The sequence below is a fragment of the Sciurus vulgaris genome, assembly GCF_902686455.1.
Source record: "Sciurus vulgaris genome assembly, chromosome: 2".
Lineage (NCBI taxonomy): Eukaryota > Metazoa > Chordata > Mammalia > Rodentia > Sciuridae > Sciurus > Sciurus vulgaris.
In genome coordinates, this window is record NC_136462.1 from 125144970 (window position 1) to 125167692 (window position 22723).

The 22723-nt window shown below is 41.4% G+C and overlaps 1 protein-coding gene across 1 annotated transcript in view; it reads right to left on the reverse strand.

Annotated features, from left to right (window-relative positions):
• Window positions 1-18818: 18818 nt before the first annotated feature.
• Window positions 18819-22723, reverse strand: part of MTHFS (methenyltetrahydrofolate synthetase) — a 246529-nt gene continuing 242624 nt past the window's right edge. The window contains exon 4 of the mRNA XM_079128464.1: window positions 18819-18837. Coding sequence (XP_078984590.1) covers window positions 18834-18837 — 4 coding nt within the window. The 3' untranslated portion in view covers window positions 18819-18833. The remainder of the gene's footprint in view (window positions 18838-22723) is intronic.

Here is a 22723-nt window from a genome sequence, read left to right on the forward strand (position 1 = left end):
ATCCAGCCTCTCAATTCCATCTCCATTTATGAGAGCTTGGGCTGCCCCCACATCACCTCACACCTTGCCCTGCTGAAAGTGCCTCCCACTGTGTCTTTTCACAATTGATCTAATCCACGCTGTGTGTCGTCAGAAGTGTTGACTTGCCACATAACCAGTGGTGCTTTCAGAGACCACACTGTCACTTTCCGATCTGCGTCTTAGTCCTGGTCTGTGCTCCATCCTCTCCTCTACCTTAGTGTCCCTCGTCATTTTCTGAAGATGGTATAGAGCATTCCACTCCTTCTCCTCTGCAAGGAGCCCGTTCACCTCCACACTCCTGCAAGAAAAGCCTTCCCTGACTTCCAAGAGAAAACGCCCTGCCTCTGCTATGTGCTCACCAACAAACAGGATACCAGGTATAAAAACAATGGCCACCAACATTTCTTGAGAGGTTATGGCCATGCACCGTGTTATCACTGAACTGATACACATGATTTCATAGTCCTCTGAGCCCATCCGCCCTAAGGGTGAAGAAAGCATTGTTAACACTTGTGTTCCGTATGGTCTGTGTGCTCCCCTCCCTGTTAGGCTGCATAGGAGCTGGCAGGGAAAGACATGGTCAGCTATATATTCCCAGCACCTGGCAAAGACAAGACACATGGTAAAAGCTCATTAAGTCCTGAATGGAGAGAGGGAGGGAGAGAGAGAAGAAGGAAAGGAGGGAGGGTGAAAGAGAAGGAAAACATCCTGGAATCTTATTATAGCCTAGGCAAACAGTCTTTGCTCTAACTCCACACTCACCAAGCATCCTTTTGATTTGTAATGGCCTCCTAAGCACATCGATCCCCGTCATGGGTCCTGGCCCTCCAATAGCAAATCAGTAAAGCATAGCTGGGTTAGACATGGCTTCCCATGTGTTAACCCGACTTGCTTTCCCAGGATCTGACTCCTCTGGGTGACCAAAAAGAGCCAAGGTTAAGAGAATCCAAAAAATCCAGGCCATAGACCTGAACCTGCATGACCTGCAGGAAGGTGTGTACCTTGCCCCACACGACCACCCTCTAGGTTACCCCTAATCACTTCCTGCCTCTCTAGCTCCTCTCTCTAGACCACCTAACAATCAGAGAGTGAAGCCCAAGATTTGACTTCACCATTTTTTCAGTTTCCCTCACTAGACAGCTCTTGGAGCCCAAAGTTCCTCTCACTCTTGGTTCTGGATACATCGTGTTGTCGGCTGCGTCATGGGCTGGCCAGCTCACCAAGCCATCTTTCCTGCATTAAAGTAACAAAGAAGCTGCCTGCTGATTAACAAGAGAACAACTGCATGGCAGAAATCCCCTGGACTCCCCTCCAGCAGTTCACTGGGGGCAGAGCAGAGTACTGCTTAGATGGCCACGCCCATCTAAGGTATTGACTTCTGGAGACAAAATACTTGGGCTAGATGAGGGCTGAAAGAAATCCCTTCTGAGCTTGGCTGCACAGAACTGGCTTTGTAGTGTAATGTAACTGAGAAAGTTCAGTTACTTTCTTAAAGCATGTGAGTCTGTGCCTCACATTTCATTAACGTTGTCACTTGACAAATATAGGCTTCAATGCTGCCAGCCTGGGGCAGCTAGCTGAGAGGAGGCCTGGTTAGAAACAGCCATTTTGAAATTCAGGGAAAATCAAAGAATGCCAAGGCTACAAAAGAGGCCTGGAATATTTATTGGGGGCTGCTGGTTGGGGTAGGGGCACAGGGTCAGGCCCAGCTATTGTCCCACATCAGGGGACCCTAGAATATAGGATCCATAGTCCAACCAAGAATATAGGGGAGTAAATTCTGTTTATATCCTGCCTTTAAATGATTGCTTTCCTTCAACTAAGTGAAAGAGAAAAGAAAAGAAATCAACATTTATTAAGCACTTACTGCATGTCAGCCACTGGTCAACATATCCTATATACATCATCTCACTTAATCCTTATCTAAGCCAGGTGCAGTGGCACACACCTGTAATCCCAGCAGCTTGGGAGGCTGAGGCAGGAGGATTGTGAGTTCAAAGTCAGCCTCAGCAACTTAGTGAGGCTCTAAGCAACTTAGTGAGATCCTGTCCCTAAATAAAATATAAATAGTTTTGGGGAAGTGGCTCAGTGGATAAGCACCCTTGAGTCCAATCCCCAGTACAAAAAAAAAAAAAGAAAGAAAGAATAAGAAAGAGAGAGAGAAGAAGAAGATGAAAAGAAATTCTTATCTAAGCACTTTGGACATCCCCACTTTATGGGTGATGAAATCAGGGCTCAGAAAAGGAAAAAGCTTTTCCCCAAGCAGCAGAGCTATGAAAAGATGTTGCTGGGACTTGAAGTTCAGTTCCTTTGACTCTGAAGCCCATTTGGTTTGCTCCTGGATAATGTTGGCAGAGGATAACAGTCCAGACGAGGGTCTCTTATATCTCTAGATATCTGCTACAGAATGAAATTTCCTGGCAAAAGATGATTCTGGAGATCTCCTTAATTCCAGTTTGCCAAAGAGTCTTTCCAGACACATGGGGTTTTTTGTTTTGTTTTGTTTTGGTTTTTTATTTTTGTTCCATTTTGTTTCTTCCAGACCACAAAACTCTCCTTGAAGTGAACCAAAGCTCTCCAGCCTGTGGATACAAATGGGGAGACAACACAAATGTCTGCCCTCCACTGCCGTCTTCAACTTAGCCTCAAGACCGTAGCCCCAGGAAGACTTCCTGCCCCACAAAGTGTCTGCAGAGGGCCTCCCTTGAATTTAAGATCAGCCTCTTTCTGCCCAGGTGCTCACCTCCCACCAGTTTTCCACCCTCAATGCTGCACCTCTGAGAACTCCAAGATGACACGTGGCACATCTTGTGCCCAAGGTCTGAGGACACCTCTGATAGCCACTACTAGGAGCTCCCATTCCAAAGTTGCAGGGTGTGAACTCAAGCACTGTCCCTTCCCCCATGTCCTTATCTGTTACAACTCCAAGCCTAATGTCTCCTCTCCTTCAGCCAAAACAAAATGCTTCATAAATCAACTCACACAGTGAAATAGTTTCTAGGCTCCAACCTCTAGGCAGACATGTGTAAGAATCTCAAGGAACAAACTCTTACTAGACCACTTCGACACCCCTTCCCATCCCTAGTAAAATATTTATAGCTCCTAAGCAAGTTTCCACACTCACCCAAGAATGTTTTGTAGGAATACAGAATCTTTAGGACTAAAGGGGCTCAGCTGTTGAGGTGGGTATGTCTCCTCCCCTGGTTAGTGAGATTTTTGCCTTGGAGGATCCAGGGCTTACTCATATATTAGACTGGCACCTATAATTGATGGGTGTTCAATAATTTTGACTGATACCCTGAAAGTCATCTGCCCAACAACCTTCCCACTGCAGGGTTTTTCTGTGGATACTTCCTGACTAAATGTCATAAGATGGCAGCCACAGTCATCTGCCATCATGGTTTGGTCCAAAAACAAACAAAGAAGGAGCTGATCCCAATTATCTTCCCTTCCATCTGTTAGGGCTTTACCTACACCTCCTACCTCTCCAGCTTCATAGTCACCATATGTTAGATGAAAATAGAAAGGCCATTTTTTTATAACCTCTAGGTGTAGCCCCCTTAGTGTGTCAAACACGTCCCTTGGTAATCCATCGTCTGCTTTTCTCTTCAAGCTTGCCCCACCTCCAGCCACTGTTGCTTCCCAGAAAATGAGAAATTTAGAGCACCAATATGAAAGGACACAAAGAAAAGGCTTGATAAATTGTTGTGTGAGCTGTCAGAAAGATCTTCATTGGCATTCCTCTACTGAGACAAAACTACTCAGACCAGATCCCATTTTAACTGCTGGTGGCCATCTTTGACCACCAGCATTACTGTTCCACCAACTCCCTGACCATACATACTACAAGGATATACCACTTCATTGACTGGAAGTCCAAAATGCAGTGCTTCTTTTATTTTTCTTTTAACATTTAAAGGCTCAGCTAGTGAGGAAATGTCCCTCTCTCTTTTTACTGGGGTCCCTTCTTCTTGTAAAAAGCCCTAAATCCTGTGGACTTAGCCCAAGAGCCAGCAGTGCAGAGAGACCTGGAGGATACAGCCTGGTTACCTGCACTACCCTCTCAGCCTGGTTATCTTCCCAACCAGCACCCTAACCTTGCAGTGCCCTGTTGGGAACGTGCTGTGCCAGTGAATGATGGGGCCACAGTGGTGCCTGGTCTGGAAGCAGTTTCTCCAGGTGCTTGGGGTAAAGGAAGAAAGGACCCTTCTCCTCAGTGGGTTAGGCCAGGAAGTACAGCACATCCTTGCTGAAGCCCCCTCCCTCCCCATAGTGACAGGGCTACCCATTAGGAGGGTCAAAGCTCTACCTGAAAATGGCCACTGCTGCATCTCTCTTGATCTGCCAGCTGAGTGTGTGTCATTGGTTCTGGCTCTTCCTCTCTCTCCACTCCTTCCCATTTCTGGCACATTCTCCAGGGATGTGGTGGAGGGCATATGGGAGAGGGTTCAGGTCTGGGGAGCGTCCTTTGCTGCAGGTTGCCCCCAGTACAAACAACCACAATCGCCAGAGAAATCTTTAAGTTACAAGAAGAAGAGCTTCAGGTCTGCAGCCCTCATTTCCCCCGGGAGGCATCTTTGCCCACTGCCTCTATAAAGAGTTTTTCAATTAAGAAATTTTAGTATAAAATTATTTAAACATTAAAAAGTATAGAAAACTAAGTTACTCTCAGTTCACCACCTAGATTAACCAATGTTAGCATGTTGTCAGATTTGTTTGGATTTTTTTAAAGCAATAAAAATGAAGCAATCTCCATCCCTAGCTTCCTCTGTCCCTGTATCCAGAAGTGATCACCTCATTTAATCCTGAAATTAGTATGCATTGTTCTAATATGCGAGAGACAGAGTTTGATAGCAGGGCTCAGGGACCAGGAAAAAGAAATGTTAATTAGTTTCTCTAATTACTGGTCCTGGGCCTCAGTTTCATCATCTGTAAAATAAAGTTTGGTGAGTTAAGTGAGATAATATATCTAAGTTCTTAAACAGTGCTTAGCCCATGAGGCTCTCAATACATCTTGGCTGGTAATATCTACAAAAAGCAGCATGCTGCACATGTCCTTTTAACTTACTTAAAAAAAAAAAAAAAAAAAAAAAAAACTCTACAATATGTTTTGAGATTTGGATATGCTGATAGGTATAGATTCAGTTCATTGTAATAAGCTATAATATCCCATTATGTGCATATACTTCAATTTAATTATGCATTGCCCTATTGATGGACCCTTGAGTTCCTTCTATATTTTCTCAATTACTGCAATAAATCAGCACACATCTCCATGTGCATGTTCAAGAATTAGATGCCTAAAAGGGAAGCTGCTAGGTGTGCACAGCTTGAAGTCCAGTAGATATTTTTACTTCCTATAAATATCTTTGAGCTCTATCCTAGGACACAGTTAAGTTACTTGAAGACATTTTGATCCTTTGGCAACTTGCTTTTATACTTTGTTAAAGCAGTCTTTAGGGCTAATTTTTCCCCATTGTTGATTTCCTCTGATCACTCTCCTTGATATCCTGTGAATTACGAGAATTTTCTGTTTTGGCTGGTGACAAACTATTCCTGAACTTGCATGAATTGCAGATATTGCTCCTACTAATTCTTTCCTTTGTTTCCCCCCAACTTTGGGTAGTTCCTTCAATGAATGCACCAATCAGTATTCAGCTGAAGGCTGAGAGGAACCATCTACAAATCTCTCAGCTGTTCTTGTTCTCTGCAGCTTTTGTTTACTCCTGTACTGTTTCCTGTGAATTGTAGCTCCCCTGTCCTCTGTGGACTCCCAACTCTATCTCTCCAGCACAGCTCAGGAGTGCACAGGGTTCTGCCTGAGTCAAAAACCAGAAATTCTGAAGGCGGAAGCTGGGGCCATTGCAGGATTGGCCTAGTTTCCCATCTCTTGGAGATCACTGTCCTACACTGCCTGATGTCCAGTGTCTCCTCTTCCTATGTTTTATCTCCCTTTTCAGTTGATTCAAGAAAAACTTAAATGTAGTTCCTATGACACTATTTGGGCCAAAACTATATTGTTAATTTTCTCTTTGAAGGGTCGAAACAATTTGCGATCATGTCAATAGTATGGGAAAGTCCCAGATTCTACACTTCTTTCTCTATTGTCAAAAATCTAATTTTTTCAACGATTTAATGGCTACAAGTGGTGCAAATGGGTCATCTCACAATTGATTTTGTATTTCTCTAGTTATTGGTGAGATTGTGCATCTTTTCATGTGTTGGCCATTTGGGTGTCTTCAATAAATTTCCTATCCACTACTCTGCCCATTTTTATATTGGTTTATTGATCTTTTTCATGTTGATTTGTATGTTACTTCCTTATATAGTCTGGATATTGATCTTTTGTCAGGGGAATGCATTGAAAAAAATTTCCCAGTCTATGACTTGTGTTTCTACGTTGTTTATAGTGGCTATTGTTATACAAAGTTTTCTATTTTTGATGTAGTCAAGTTCACCAGGTTTTTTTATGGTGTGTTTTTGTGTATTGCTTAAGTGATCCTTCAATTCTCTGATGCAGTGAAGATGTTTTCCTATATTTTCTTCTAAAGGTTTTTAAATTTAGCTCTTCCTATTGCACCTTGAAAGGTTTCTATTGCTCATAGGTAAGTGCCCTAATCCAGGAATATGGTTATATTGACTTTTGTTTGGCTAATATTGTCTAGAAAATTATACTAAATCTCTCTCTGCCCTTATATTTTCTGTGTGTCTCTTGTAAATAGCATATAGCTACATTTAAAAATTTATTTTCAAACCAGACTGAGAATCCATATCTTTTAAAAGATAAATTTGTCATGATTACCGTTGCTTTGTAGGGTGCTTTAAAATCAGGCAATATGAGTTCTTCCATTTTATTCTTCTTTTTCAAGTAGATTGTTTTGGCTATTTGATGCCCCTAGAGATTCAATATGAATTATAGGACTTTTTTCTCTTTCTGCAATAAAATACCCCTGGGAATTCTGACAGGGGATTCTGTTGAATCTAAAGACATTTTAGGTATAGTGCAGACATTTTATTGACACTGAGTCTTCCAGTCCATGAGTATAGGATGTCTTTCCATCTGTATGCTCTTTAGCAATGTTGTGTAGTTTTCCATATAGGAGCCTTTCATCTCCTTGGTCAGGTTTATTCCTGAAAGGGTTATCCTTTCTGATGCTACATTAAACAGGGCTATTTTCTTAGTCTCTTTTTAGGATTGATCATTGTTAGCTTATAGAACTATGCCTACTTTATGAAATCCATCATAGTTGTGCATTTATAAGAAAAACCATAGCACATATAGAGTTTGGTATTGTCCATGATTTCATGCATCCTGTGGGGATTCTTGAAACATTTTTCCATGTACGAGGTAGAATAGCTTTAGGTTCAGTTTACTCTTCTTTTACTAATTCTTGAAGGTATAAAGTTAATTGTTGATTTCTTCTTCTTTTTTAATATGTTTACAACTATAAATTTCCTTTTTTATCATAATGCTATATTCTATAAGTCTTGGTGTGTGTGTGTGTGTGTGTGTGTGTGTGTGTGTGTGTGTGTGTTTTCATTTGTTTCAAGATATTTTCTAATTTTCCTTGTGATTTCTTCTATCAGGTTTACATACCCCTTTGGGTGCCCATTCCATCTGCTCAATTGACTGCCTTCTTCATTCCTAAGATTTAGAAAGGAATAGATTTCTCTCCCTTTTTTTCAAGTTTGGCTGTGTTCCCCTGGAGACACTTGATTAAGTATTAAAGGGGCACAGAGAGAAACATTTAACAAGACAAAAACAGTTCTATTCAAAACTGAAAAATATGCCTCAAATGATTTCTTCCCAAGGCAGAAATGTCCTTTCAGGTCTCTTGATTTCTCTACACTAAGCAGAGACAGACTTCTTAACTGCCCGTTGCTCTCACTATCAAACCACGAAGGTGCTCCTGGGCCTGCCCTGCCCTCTCCAAAAGACCTTGGAGGAGACTGCATCCTTACAGAGTAGACCAGCTCAGAAGGAATCAGGGAGAGTGACTCCATGCTTAAACTCAGAAGCCCTCACATATATAACCATAAACTCTTGTTTCTTTCATTTTGAAGGCCAAACTCCTGAAAGAAATGACAGCTAGAAGAAAGAGAGAGAAGTATGAGGGTTCCAAGCAGGAGTTGATTCATGAGGACACTCAGGGAGGCTTCTGTTTGTTCCTTTCAGACTGCAGCAAGGTGGATGGATGGTCTGGCCTGTTGGCAAGAGCAGAAATCTATTACGCCTCCTTTAGAACAGAGTCCTGCCACACACTACAGCTGCTTTCCCCATCTGGTTCTCTGCCCTGTGAAAGTTGCATCTTTTCATATTACCCACAAAATGCTAAGATAAAGGAACTTGGAAAAATTCATGTCCTCTGTTAGGAAGTAGAACTTGATAAAACATATAGATTTGTGTGCTCACCAGTATTCAGAACACATCCCAAATTTCAGCAGCAGTGGACTACTGCACCCTATCGCTTCTATATCTGCTTCTTTGACTTCTTTTCCAAGATAGTTCAGCTAGCTACTTTGGGCAGCTTTCCCTGATCTCCTTATATTCACCTCCTTGCCTCCTTCCAAAGTGGGATATACATCTTCCCTTAGATTCCTAGGCTTACAAACACGTGATGCCATACTGTATTAAGTTCTTTCTTTGCTAATTCTCTCACTGGGTTGCGGGCTCCTCAAGAGCAAGAGCTGTATCATGCTCATCTCTGTATTCTAGGATTAGACACAAGTTCTGAGATGAAGAGGTACTTGGTAACTGTTGAATGAGTGAGAGAGGCAATGACTATATAGAGAGAGAAGTTAAGAAATGATGACTTGAAGCTCAATAACAGTGCTTTAGTGGCTTTCCAAGACCCTGAACTCTGTACTACTCAAATTCAGGCCTGAGCACTCCTAAACTCCTCCTCAGGACCCCAACAATATCAAATGCCATACTATCAACCTTGGCGTTTTGGTCAGCCTTTTCACTGCTGTGACTAAATGATCTGACCAGCACAATTATAGAGGCAGAAAGGTTTATTTAAGGGCTCATGATTTCAGAGGTCTTAGTCCATAGAAGGCTGGCTCCATTCCTCCATTCCTTGGGGCTCCACATGAGGCAGAACATCATGGCAGAAGAGCATGGCAGAGGGAAGCAGCTGGCATCATCAGGGAGCAGAGAGAGGCTCCACCCAACAGATACAAATATATACCCAAATCCACACCCCAATTCCCGCCTCCTCCAGCCACACCCTACTTCTTCAGTTACCACTCAGTTAATCCCTAACAAGGGATTAAATCATTGAATTACAGTTCAAATCTCATAATTCAATTATTTCTCCTCTGAACCTTCTTGCACTGTCTCACATGTGAGTTTTGGGGGACACCTCATATCCAAACCATAACACTTAGCAAGACCCCTAAACCCCTGAGCCTTGGGACCAGCCATTCAGATCCAGATGTGTCCAAATCCTGGATTAACAATCTCCTGACCACACAACTGCTGCAGCTTTGAAAGTAGAAGGAGGGATTTTCCTTCTGTGGCCCAACCCAGAGGAAGAACAGGCACTTCTTTCACCGGTCAGATCTACCCGCTAGACTCTCCACTTCTGACTACACCACCAACCCCACAAGTTTTCCAGACCTAGCTGGCCTCTTGCCCTTTAGCTCCTAAATATGCCCCCTGTAGCTTCTGATTCCCCATAGAATATGTGTAGTTTCATGGCAAAGAAAACAGGCTTTACTCAGACACAGAAAGAAACACAATGTATATACTCTCTCACATGTGGAAGCTAAAATCTTTTTGAAAGTTTACCCAAATATTGAATAGTGATTAGTAGAGGTTTGGAAGCATTGGGGGTTGGCAGAGGTCAGAAAAGGGGAGGCTGGATTTTCTCAGAGCACACTAGTATATTCTTGGATTGAAATATCACACTGAATCTTTTAATACATATGAACAATTATTACATGTTAATAAAAGAGAAAAGAAAACAGGTTTTACTGTCCAAATAACATGGGTTTGAAAACTGGTCCTATCCCTTGACAGCTCTCTGACCTGGATCAAATTTCTCCCTTTCTCTGTGCTTCAGCTTCTATGGGTGTAGGGTGGGAGTAGACACAGGAATGGAGTGAGTATAAGTGAGACACCTCATGTGAGGGATTTAGCATGCCCACAGGGAATGCCTGCTAAATACTTGTTATAACAGAAATAAAAGTTATCTTTGCACAGAGTCTAACAGGGAAGACAAATTAAAAAACAAAATAGTCATCATAAAGTCAGTGATACAATAGAATAGATGGTGGGGGGTGGGGGGCTCCAGGAACCATGGTAACCCAGATACAGTTGGTGATATCTGACCTGTAATTTAATAGATGGAATAGGCAGGTGGGGTGGCAGGAGGCACATTGATAATCTAAGAGGTGAGAATGAAGTAAGGCCTTTATGAGGAATTACAAGGAGTTCAATAGGATCAAGAAAAGGGTCAGAGCAGGGTGCAGTGCCTGAAACACCCCTGGTTTCAGGCCTGGGCGTTCAGCTGCAACGCCCCTGGCCACTGTGTGTGCTGGGTCCCCAGGCTGGGCTCCGGCTTCAGCACCATGACTGCGTTGCCGTTCTTCCTCGGGTTGAATTTGCCAAAACTATCTTGCAATTTCTTTTCTAGATCCAACAGCAGATCATTTTCATTGGCACATGAAAATGATCCTCCTCTGTTACTGCCAGGTGCTGTTCTCCATCTTCTATTTTGCAAGTTTTTTATCACGATCGTTGTTGTTGTTTTGGTTTTTGCAGAACCCGTTTTCCACCCCTGCTCTTCTTCAGTATTTGTTAACCAGGCAAGATATGTTTAAAAAGGGGGATTGTTAGCAAACAAGGTGGGCAGCCTTGATCTGACTTTCTGTCTCCTTATGAAATAGCCTAATGCCCTTCTCTGATTACAGCAGAAAATAAATTGGCATGCACAGATCCAGGTGTAGTTTCCATATGTCAGATGACTTCTATTTACTGGATTTCTAATGAAACTTGTGTCCTGAATGTCATTTCTCTAACAGCATAGACTGTGGGTACCTTGAAATTACTCTTCCCAGCATGCACTTCTCTCAGAGGTTTCCAGGATTTTCAGGAATTTCACCTCCTGAGATGCAATGTGTCACTTCCTTTCCTATTGACCTTGGAGCTGTTTCTGGGAGTTTACTCTCAAGAAGGTACAAATAGTGGAGGGCCCATGAAGAAACAAGAGTCTAAGAGTCAAGTCACTTCATCTATCATGTTTACAATAGTTTTCTTGGTGGCACTTCCTTGGTCCCTAAATCAAGTGACAGGCAAAGGAAGCAGCCATGAATCAACTTTCTGTCAGTATTCAGGTGACCTTGATGTCATTCCTCACATCCCAGAACTTCCATAAGGAGACTCCTGGTGGGCTCACCCAGAACCCAGGTCCATTTGTTTTGCAGTTGGTAGGGTTTCCACCCAGATGCAGAAATAGATGTCTTTGTTAGTCTCATATTTAGGTAGAACAAACCCCTGTCTCCTTTTGTGGCTTTTGAGCTACACAGTGGCCTTGGGAGGGTTGCAAGGGAGTTTGCTACGCAGATATGGTAGACCAGAAGCCATCAGTGACCTGTTACTGACAAATATTGGGTAAATTTCAGCTCCAGTTCTTGGATTTTCTGTGTTTCTGACACCGTTGACTCATTCCTCTCATCTGCTTCCACCTCCACCCCCACTCCACCTCTGGACATTCCACAGGAACATGGAATCATGGTCTTACTCCTTTGAGATTTTCCATGATTTCTCCTTTCTGAATCACTCCTTTGCTCCCTGCCTGTCTGGGAAACTTCTTGTCATTCTTAACCCTTCCCTTGTGTTTCCAGAGTCCAGAACTTCGTCTTCCGTGCAATCTGTCTTGACTGTTCCTCTGACCTAGCATTCTGTACACTGTCTACATCTATTACCATCCATTTTTATTTGTGCGCTACAGTAGAATGTTTTAGATGTTCATCATTGTTTCCTTACTTATCCTGGTCTTTCCCTTCTTTTCCTTCCCTTATGAGAGCTCCCTCTACTTATTCTGGTGGCTGATTGGGGGATGAATTGTCAAGGGGAGGAAGAAAAAATTATAAATGGCTTTCCAATCTTCTCAACTTTTGCTCCCAGAACATAAGTTAATTAAAGAGATTGTTCTAGATCCCTCTAAGAGAAGCATCAAGAAATAGGAAACGAGAAAAATAAAAAGAGGAAGAAGAGGAGAATTGAGTTTCTCCTCTTCCAAAACAGAAGAAATAGAGGCAACTTCTCCCCATAAAAATAATGCAAAGTGGGACCTATCAGTATGTGGAACCTTAGCTAGCCTCCCAAAGACACTTTGTCCTTGGTACCCATCCTTCCCTCCTCCTGTGACCCAGAAGGAGTATAAATTATTCTTGTTCTCCACATATGACAGGAAGGCAGTACAAAAAGGAGACAGGAATAAAAGACCCTCTGTTCTGACCCAAGTGCACCCATCTCCAAGGACTTTCTCCACCTCCAGCACCTAGGTGACACCATCTGTGACTAAGGTTATTTCCTCTGCTCTAGCACAACATGAGCAAACGCAGAACTAAGTTGAGTCATGGACACACAGGCCTATTTTTTGCACACCTGATTTTGTAGTATAAGATTTATCACCTCTCTATGCCTCTTACCAGCTAGACTGAAACATCTAACAGGTTCTATTTCTTATTCTCCTTTATCTCTGGTGTTTCTCATAGTATCAGGCACATATAAGTGCTCAATGAATATGTATTGAATAACAATTTTAAAGATACTCTCATGCCTTAGCATATTGATTTGATGACATTCTCAGTTGCCCATGTGACTTCTCCAGCAAACTGGGAACTTCTCAAGGGCAAACACTATGCTTTTTGTCCTCTATATCCCTGATGTTTATCTCAAGGCAGGAAGCATAAGAGACAGACACTCAGAGGTAGTTTACTCACCCAAAGAATGAATAAAGAAATGAGTGAAAGAGCATACCAGTCTAAGAGAGGGAAAGATGGAGTTTCCAGAGACAGTTGAGTTTGAAAACTGTTTCTGAAACTTCCTAGCTGCTGGATGTAGATGAATTACAGAATCTTGATTTCCTTGTCGGTAAAAAAATGGAGATAATAATATCTATTACCCAGAAATGTTTTGAAGATGAAGTCAAAGGAGACAGTATTTGTGAAAGAACTTTGCAAGTCAAGGCATGCAGGAGACATTTTAAAAAATGAGAAAAACAAACAATCAAAAATCTTACTCATTGATTACCTGCAAATATGCCATTTGAAATATTCATTTTTCCCAGGTCCAAAACAAGAATAATAGTCCCTGTCTCTGCAGAATGGAATCTGCTTGGAATTTTTTATATGTGCATAGATTAAAACTGTAATCTTTGTTTAAAAACAACAACAAAGGAGAACAAATTCCCTAACACTATCCCCTAATACTGATATGAACAATAATGTTAACCCTAATTATATTTCCTAATAGTATTAGGAAATATAATTGAGTTTATATAATATAATTCCTAATAGTATTAGGAAATAATAGTTTTAAATAATAATTTTAAATAGAAATCCTAAGTCAGCATCTTACATGTTTATGTAAAGTATTGAAAATGTTGAGCTCTGTTGTGAACATATTATCATTAGATTATCTGACATTTTGATTAATAAAATTTCATCAGGCTGCTCAAATACATATTATAAATCATCTTCCAAACACCTGGATGGGCCACCTCTGACTGTCCCCACAGTCAGGAATGGTGTCAGGGTTGGTGGGTGCCTTGCCTCAGAAGTTCTGGCTCCTGCAGATATACTGAGCACTGCAAAAACAGAAGCAGTGCAGCCAGGCTGCAAAGTGGCAGTGCTGGGGAGGGGATTCTCCTTGAAGGCCCCTTCGCACTTCTGTAGATGAAATGCATTCTGCAAGATCTGAGGTGATATCAGCCAGGTTAAGGGGCAGTAGAGAAGGTCTCGGAGCCCACATACTTTCTTTTTTCCATGGCAGCCTCCAAGGGAGGATTGATTACTTTGTTCAAAGGGCAGAATCAGCAGCTGTTACTGATATGAGACTCAATGGGACTGGAATTCTGTACTGTGGACAGCACACTAGGCTTCTTCTTCTGCTTCCCCTTTATCTTTTTTTAAGTCAAAGTGGCATTAGTGAAGCCTTTAGAAATAAACCACAGTTCTCATTTTAATGGATTCAGTGTTGGGTCATGTGCAAGATCTGTTATTTAAAATGTGCATTTACAGGCCACTGTTGAAAATAGCTATCTTTAATATTGCTTAGGCTTTAGACTTGCTACATGGGGCAAGACTCTGTTATCAGAGTTTTTGCCACTATCACCATATGTCTTCCCTGCTCAGCTGGAGATGCTGAGCCTCCTACTACAGGCATATCTTCTAGGGCAAGGGACATGACATTTGCTTCCTTTTTGTCTCTGATGGCAAATGAAAGAGTGAGCAAGAATTCTGAACAATAAGAGTGAAACAATCTAAAAAAAAAAAAAAAAAAAAAAAAGCCAAGAAGTAAGAGTTCCAACTCTTTTTTTCTGAACACTCTTCCTCCTAAGAATGTGATCCAATCACAGTGAACTCCTATTCCAGTTACCAGCTTTCCTTCCCCATAGTCCACCTTTTTGGGGTTCTTGAGCGTCCTAGAGGGCAGAGTATGATATTATAGGGAATCACAGCGCCACCTGGAGGTAGGATCTAGACCTACACTTATGGCCAAAGATGAAGTACCTGAGGAGAATGTTGGATGCTTCTATGTCCCAGGTCACAGTCTCTCCGTGATCTTCACCTTCTTTTCTGCATTCAACTAAATTGATACTTCAACTCCATTTCATACCTGTTATTCTGGGTAGGGGGAAGGATGAGGACCCTGACTCCAATACTAGCAGCTGCTAGGTAATGCTTCAAATGGTCTTCTCAATTAGAAATAAAATGTGCGTGAACACACAGCACCTTCTGTCCTCATGTCCCATTTATTGAAGTAGCCCTCCTCATCTGTCAGTGCTAGCTAGAGATAAGTCTAAATCAACCCCAAAATCACTATCTTATAAGCTCTGCTCTCCCCCCAAGAATCTCATATGCATGCTTCCAGGCATACTCCTGCTTGATTCCAACTCATTGTCTCTATTAGTCCCGGCTTTTTTTTTTTTTTTTTTTTTTTTTTTTTTTACAGAGTGCATTTTGATGTCCCCACCTGCCTCACTGCAAGATGACCAGAGGCATCATTCAACAGACAGTCACCTAAACCCTGCCATGAGCCAGGACCTATGCTGAGTACCCAGTGCCTAAAAGGAATACAGATCCTGGCCCCCACAAGTTCAGTCAGGTACAGGAGACACACAGTGGATATTTACTATGAAGAGAAGTGTTTGCTACTTCTGTTAGAAGTGAGCACCAGTTCCTAGGGAACCATAGCACCTGGCAGGACTGGGTTTCCCAAGAAGCAGAAGAAGAAAACAGGTAAGGTAGGGATATTAAAGACTATTGAGAAAAATATTTGAAAGAATATGGATATATTCCAAAGGTGCACTGAATTATCATATGTGAAAATCAGACTATTTTTGACTTACACAGATTTTATGTTTTGGTTGCATTTTAACTTGAAATTCATATGGGTGTAGGGTGTCAACAGAGCTATTCTTGCTAGGTCTCTGAAGATTGGAGTTATCTTGTAGAAGGACTCAGGAAAAGCTTCCCTGACAACCACTTTCTGGAGACACTTAGAGGAAGGAAGGAGTTTCCTCTTCTGCTTTATACTATATTTCATTTCTGTTTTGTCAAACAGAAAATTAAATAAATAAACCAGTTGGGATAAGTTTGCAGGTCTCTGAGTGCAGTTAAGGACAATGAGTAATATATTAGCTCATCAAATAAGTTACTGCATTCACACTACCCTGGAGAGGAGCCATTTGCTGCTGCCAGTGGCTGGCTCTATATCTTCCAGAGAACCCAGTGGCCTCAGACTCAATCCAAGTACCACAATCATGATACATCAGCAGAAACTGAAGATGTAGGTAATACATGTGCAAACTGAATTGCTACTGTGGAAAAAGAAGCTTGAGATCACAGACAAATAAATAACACTTCCTATAATGACCATCCTTGAATGCATCTTCAGATCTGCATTACACCCTAAGATTCTGACGGGCACCATGCTCCTGCACTGAGATGTTAAAATGGTCCCTCTCTCTGAAATGCACCCTTGTACCAGCTATGTTCTTGAGATAGTTTTTAAAAGAATTCCTGTACCCCTGTCTTCCCTGCATCTTACCCTGTATCATACAGAACTGTCTTAGTCTGTTCTACAACAAAATACCTAAAACCAAGTAATTTGTGAGGAACAAAAGTTTATTTAATTCATGGTTCTGGAAGCTGGGAAGTCCAAGAATACTGTGCTCACATATGCTAGCACCTGGTGTAACCTTTCTTGCTTCATCTTAACTTGACAGAGGGCATCACATGGAAAGACAGCAAGATACAAGCTCCAGGCTTTCTTCCTCTTTTTGTAAAACCACAAAGCCTATCATGAGACACTCACTCCCACAGCCTTATCTAACTCTAATTAACCCCCAAAATCCTCACTTCTAAATTCCATCAAAATATGAATTTTAGTCAGATTATCCACTCTCCTAATACTGCCATGATGGCAAAAAACTTCAATACATGAATTTGGGAGAAGGGGACACATTGAAACCATAGCAAGAACCCTCAGTTGGGTTATTGCTGTTCATAGTTCTTCACTCTCTCCTCACTCCCCTTATTTGCACTGCCTATCCTGATTGGTCATTTCTGTCTTTCTATTGTATGGCAAGCTTGCAGGAATATCTTACCCACATGGCACAGAGTAGTGCTTAATAAAAGTTTGTAAAAGTGAATTGAGTGGCATAAATCACAATACAGATTCCTGAAGAGTCTATTCCTGGATTTAAATACAAGCAGAAGATTTCCTTGAAATTATCACAAGTTAGCAATTTTTGCAGCTTAAATCTTCCATAATGAACCTCTTCAACAGAACTAAAGCACAACTATAAATTGTGCTTGAGTTTGGGAGCTTTTTAAGGAAAAGAGAAGCCTCCTATTTGTTAGCAATGCTCATGAATGGTAGGCATATGTCAACAAATAGAGATTCTTTTGTTTAAAGGGGAGGAATTTAAAGGAGTTTCAATTTGGGTCAAATTGTGGCAAATATGTATATCCTCTAGGCTCAGTAAAACCACCATCCTTTCCCCTGAGTACAACACAAAACACCAGATTTTAAAAAAGCAAAAGTCGGATATCTGGAAAACATGGCAGCCTATAAGGAAGTCATTGACATGATCACACCACGCAATAGTAGAGCTGTTATCAAGTTCATTGGCTGAGCTCCCAATAACTGTCAACACACAAGCTACAAAGGTAACCGAGACATGGTCTCTGGTCTCCAGGGACTCAAAGTCTACCTGGACACAAAAATGAGTAATGCTGTGTAGTTGTTGCTAGACAGTTTGTGGCAAAGACTTGACTGGAGTTGGACTGCCATCAGCAAAGTCTTCCTAGGGCCTCGAGCTAAATTTTGAGAGGTAGAAAGGAATTTAGTGGACAAATAAAGAATCAAAGGGTGGATACAGAGCCAGTAAGTCCTCGTGTAAGAGGGAACTACATGTAGTTCAGAGTAGTTATGGCAGATATAGGAAGAAAGGAGAAGCCAGAGGAGTCCCCACCTGTGATGTGGGAGCATCAGACACCATGTAAGGAGCACGTGCATCACTATAGCCCAGAGGCAGTGAGACCTCGTGGAAGAGCCTGAGGTGGAATTGGCACTCACTCTGCATTTTATAAAGATCATTATGGCATAGGTGTGGCAAATAGATTTGCGAAGGGTGAGTCTGGAGTCAGGAAAATCACTCAGCAAGCCACCATATTGGTTCAGGTGAGATCAAAAAGGGGTGGGGAGAAAATTGAAATTTATCAGATTAAATTTATGAAGTCAGTGATTAAACTAGATGCAGAAGGGAAGGAGGAGAGATTTGTTCCAGAAGTGGAACAAATCACAAGAGTAAAGTCTGGGTTGGCATCAGAAATTGAGGGGAAAATCTGCTTTCTAAAATATACTTGAGGATTTATAGTTGTGCACAAGTTATTATTTCTTATGCCCTAAAAGGGATGCTCTGAGCAAATGAGTTAGGAATTACTGACATCAGGGACTTTCACGAGAACAATTTTGGAGAAGTGATGGACACAAAAACTGAATTCAAGTGGTTCAAAAAGTGAGTGGGGCGAGGAAAAGGACCCAAGTGTAATCTTTTTTTTTTTTTTTTTTTTTTCTAGAAGCATCCTAAAATAAGTGTAAAAGAAGGCTTTCAGTAAGGGAAGAGGATCAAAGATAATTTTCCAGAGGAGGGAGTTTGGATCATGTTGATGCTAAGAAGGAAGGGCCAGGAAAGAGGGAAAGTGGAGAAAATACAGAATGGATTAAGGAGTGAGGTCTCTGAGAAGGTGGAGGTGGGGTGGGCTCAGGCAAGATCTGAACAAGAGCAAGGGTGTCTGGGGCTGGAAGGAAAGAGGAGAGGCTGGTGTGCTCATTCCTACAGTTGCTATAACAAAATGCCACAAACTGAATGACTTAAAACAATAAAAAATTATTATCTCACCTGAAATCAAGGAGTTTGCAGAGTCATGTTGTCCAGAGGTGGAGAGGAGATTTCCATGCCATGCTCTTAGCATCTGGTATTCCATGGTTTGTAATTGCACATCTCCAGTCTCTGTCTCCATCATCTCCTGACATTTGACATTCTCCTTTCATGCATCAGTGTTCAGATTTACCTTTTTCATAAGGAAATGAGTCATATTGGATTAAGGGTCTGCCCTACTCTAGTATGACTTCATTTTAATTTAACTAAGTACATCTGCAATAATCCTATTTCCAAATAAAGTCACATTCTGAAGTATTGAAACTTAGAATATCAACATCGCTTTTTTGGAGGGAGGGGGCAAAATTCAGCCCATAACAGATGCTAACTCTACTTTTCAGGGAAATCAGCAACTGCCATGGTGGAGGGCTGGGGTGATAAAGAGGTGATCTCATTCCAAGGGCAAAGGCTAATTCTTTGTCCCTTTCTTCCCAGTCCCAGTGCATATGCTGAAGTCATACTCCAATAGTGACCTACACGTCTGTCATTCTTCATAATTCCCTTTTTCCATATGACCCTCCCTCTGATTCCAGGCATAGCTTGGGCAGTCTGCCCTTGCTCTACCCAGCAAGGCAGACAGAAGCTGAATGACAGGAGAAAAAAAGAAGCAATTCTCAGCTTTGGACTTTCAAATCAGACTTCTGAAATTCCCAGCAGAGACAACATTGGTGAGAAAGAGATTGTAAGTCCAACAGAATTACTAAAGTTTATGACATAAAAAAAAAAGAATGGGAAGGATAGATGATTGCTTAGTTGAAGAACCGATGTTCACTCCTTAGACGTGATTAATAGAGGCAGGCTGGAGGGGAGGAGGGAGTTGGAGGGGAATTGAGAGAGGCAACAAGGAGGGACTTGCACCTCTTCCCAGGGTCAACTCCATCTCCAGGCTCTGGAACCCCTCAACCAGAACTTCTCCAACTTTATCTGATTTGCAGACTGAGCTGCCACATGAGATTCAGATGGAAGAAATGGCTACTGCTATGAATAGTATCTATAATAATGAAGGCTAGAAGTCACTGGTCAAGGCCAAGATCTTTGTGTTTCTAGTGGGGATTTTAAGGTCCATGGAGGGGTGAACATTCATTCATGGAAGAGCCTGGGCAAAAGTTCAAATCTTCTAATTCTGAATATTTCCTGTAACTTCTGTTAATGGTGACAGCATTAGTTGTTCTTTTATTTCTGAATGATGAAAATTTGCACAAAGCTCTAAGGGAGCCAAAATCCCTAACTATAGTTTCCCTTCTTTTAGGTTGATCTACTAACCAAAACCAGAAGAGAACCCCACTGAGAAGAAAAATGTGTATTTTTCAAAGCAGATCATATGTATTGAACACCTAGGGTGTGACAGACACCATGCTAAGCACTTTGCACACATTAGTGCCTTCAATGCCCAAATAATCCAATAAGGAAGGTACTATTCTTATTTTACAGATGAGGATGCAGAATCAGAGTAAATCAGAGTTAAACAACTTGCTCACATAAGCAGTAAGCTGTACAGCAGTATTTAAACCCAGGAATCTGCTGGAAATCAAAGTGGTACTCCCAAGTGCTATACTGGCTTTATATATATATATATATATATATATATATATATATATATATATTTATATTTATATATTTATATTTATATTTATATATTAAATATGTATATATATATGTGTGTGTTTTATATATATGTGTATGTTTGTATATATATGTGATATATATATATGTGTATATATATATATAAAGCTCCCTTGTGATAACTAGAAAGGAACATGGGAAAATGAATTGCCAGTAAGTACCTACTACGTGCTAGGCACTATGCATTTGCATTTATTATCTCATACATAGTGCTCAGAAATTCCATCCATCACTAACTTCAATCTTCCTGGAAGAGAGCTTAGGTTCCAGAAAAAGCACCCAATTGGTTTATGGATCAGTGATTTCACTCAATTTACACCTAATGAAATTCATATAACAAATTCCTCTATTCTGATGCTCAGAATCTTACATTGGTTTCTCTGTCTGATTCCCAAGACCTTTACAACCTGCATAGTCTGTTTCTTCAATGTACATATTCCTGACCCCATATAGTCTGAACTAGTATGATTAGTATGTCTCTTCTGACATGCATATGTTTACCTTGTCTCCCATGACATTATGATTTTCTAATTTTCCTATAGCTAGATCTGGGCAGAAATCTTCATTGCTCCAATGGTGAGGCATTTTGAGGGCTGGTTCAGTATTTAATACTTGTTCCCCAGCTTGTTCCCAGACACACACACAGTGTCTAACATGTGGTAAGAACTCAGTCAGTGTTAGTCAAACAGATATTTTAAAATTAAAGACACTGCTCTTGATTTAAAGGAAGAAAACAAAATATCATAAAAGAACCCCAACCTAGGAAAGTTTTACTCAAGCCAGTGCACACACTGGACAGACCATGAACCTCACCTGAAGCAACATAAAGACAGTACTGGAAAGAGAAGTATGGAGGAGCTTAGGTGTCTGGTTTTCTGGTCACAAGCAGCAGAAAACAATTCTAGCTGGTGTCAGCAAAAGAGAGATTTTATTGGAAGGATACTTGCATGCCCACAAAATTGTCCAGAAGATTGACAAAACTCCCAAGATGTTGAGGCCTGGAATTATGAACTTCTAACTCCCTTCACTTTCTTTTGTCCCTTCTATTTGAGAGTCAAAGTTCTAAGACAAAGTGCAATTAGCCTGAGGTCACATGCTCAGCCTCAGCTGAGACAAAGTTTCTGGCATAATTAACCTCCATATCCCTGTTAGCTCCCATAATGACAGGACTAGACAGCTGAGTGTTATTTCAGAGCAACCTGGAGGTACTAAGTGCTTCACATCTTTTAAATTCACCCAGAAATCCTTATTTCCTTTGTCACGCCTCCACTCTTTCCTGATAAATGCTTCAGCTGTCATGCAAGCCCTGGCACAGCTGTATATTTAACAGACATTGTCATTAACAATCCATGGGTCAAACTGAGATTGGTCTTCAGCTCTTCAAGTTCTAGAATTATAAGAATTAAGAGATTATTTTGGCACTGTCACTAAGCAGCCCAGATTTTTGTTCTATTCCTCGAAGTTAGGAGGTAGGAATTTGAGCTTTTTGGTTCTTGTTCTCAATGGCATCCAGTGCTTTACCTAATGTGTCAGACAGTGTTCCTGGTCACACCTATGGCTCACTTGATGTACTTTTTAAGAAGATATTAAGAAATTCAGAGTTAATCCAAAACTGGACAGCGAGACTGAGAGGGGATAGAAAGGAACCTGGAGGGTAGAGTTGAGGTGAGTGCGGTCCCTGGGCTGCACTAGGACAGCAAGGGAGGGAGGATCTGGCCAAACTGGATGTCTGTCTTATCTTGTGGGAAGGCAGAACATTTTTATTTACTCCAGGGAATTGAAATGTTTGGGAGAAGATGAAGTCAATGTTAAATGACTGGAAATTTTAAATGGAAACCATTTGTTAGTGGCTTTTGGCAAGTGTATCTCTCAAAGTTGGCACCTCCATTTTATACTACCTTTCAAGAGAATCCAGAACTCCAAATCAAGACTGACTGTGTGTTCCTGATGGGGAAGGAGAGTGGAGGAATGTGCTAGTATTAAGTTGGATCTTGTCTAAAGTCAATTCAACAGTCTAGGCTGGACTCTGTCATTATGGCTCTGAGTTAGCTTTTGTTTAATTACCTAACTTCAGTTTTTCATCATGCACCCATATAATAGAAGACCTGTTTTGTAAAACTGTTATGGAGGCATGGCTCTATAACCCACGGCTCATGGTCCTTTTTCTGAGACTGACCTGAAATACAGGGGAGATACAGCCCCCAGGTATAGCCTTTGCCCATTGTTATGGGAGTTGGTGGAGACAATGCTCTCGGGAGATGATTCTGAGATATGTTCTTTGCCATCTACCAGAGGCCCCCACAGGACTGAGCCTGTGCTGCCCACAGTGGAGACCTGTTAAGGGCCACACTTACAAAGTATGTCTCCTACTGCTGTTTCCGGAGTGACCTCCTAAA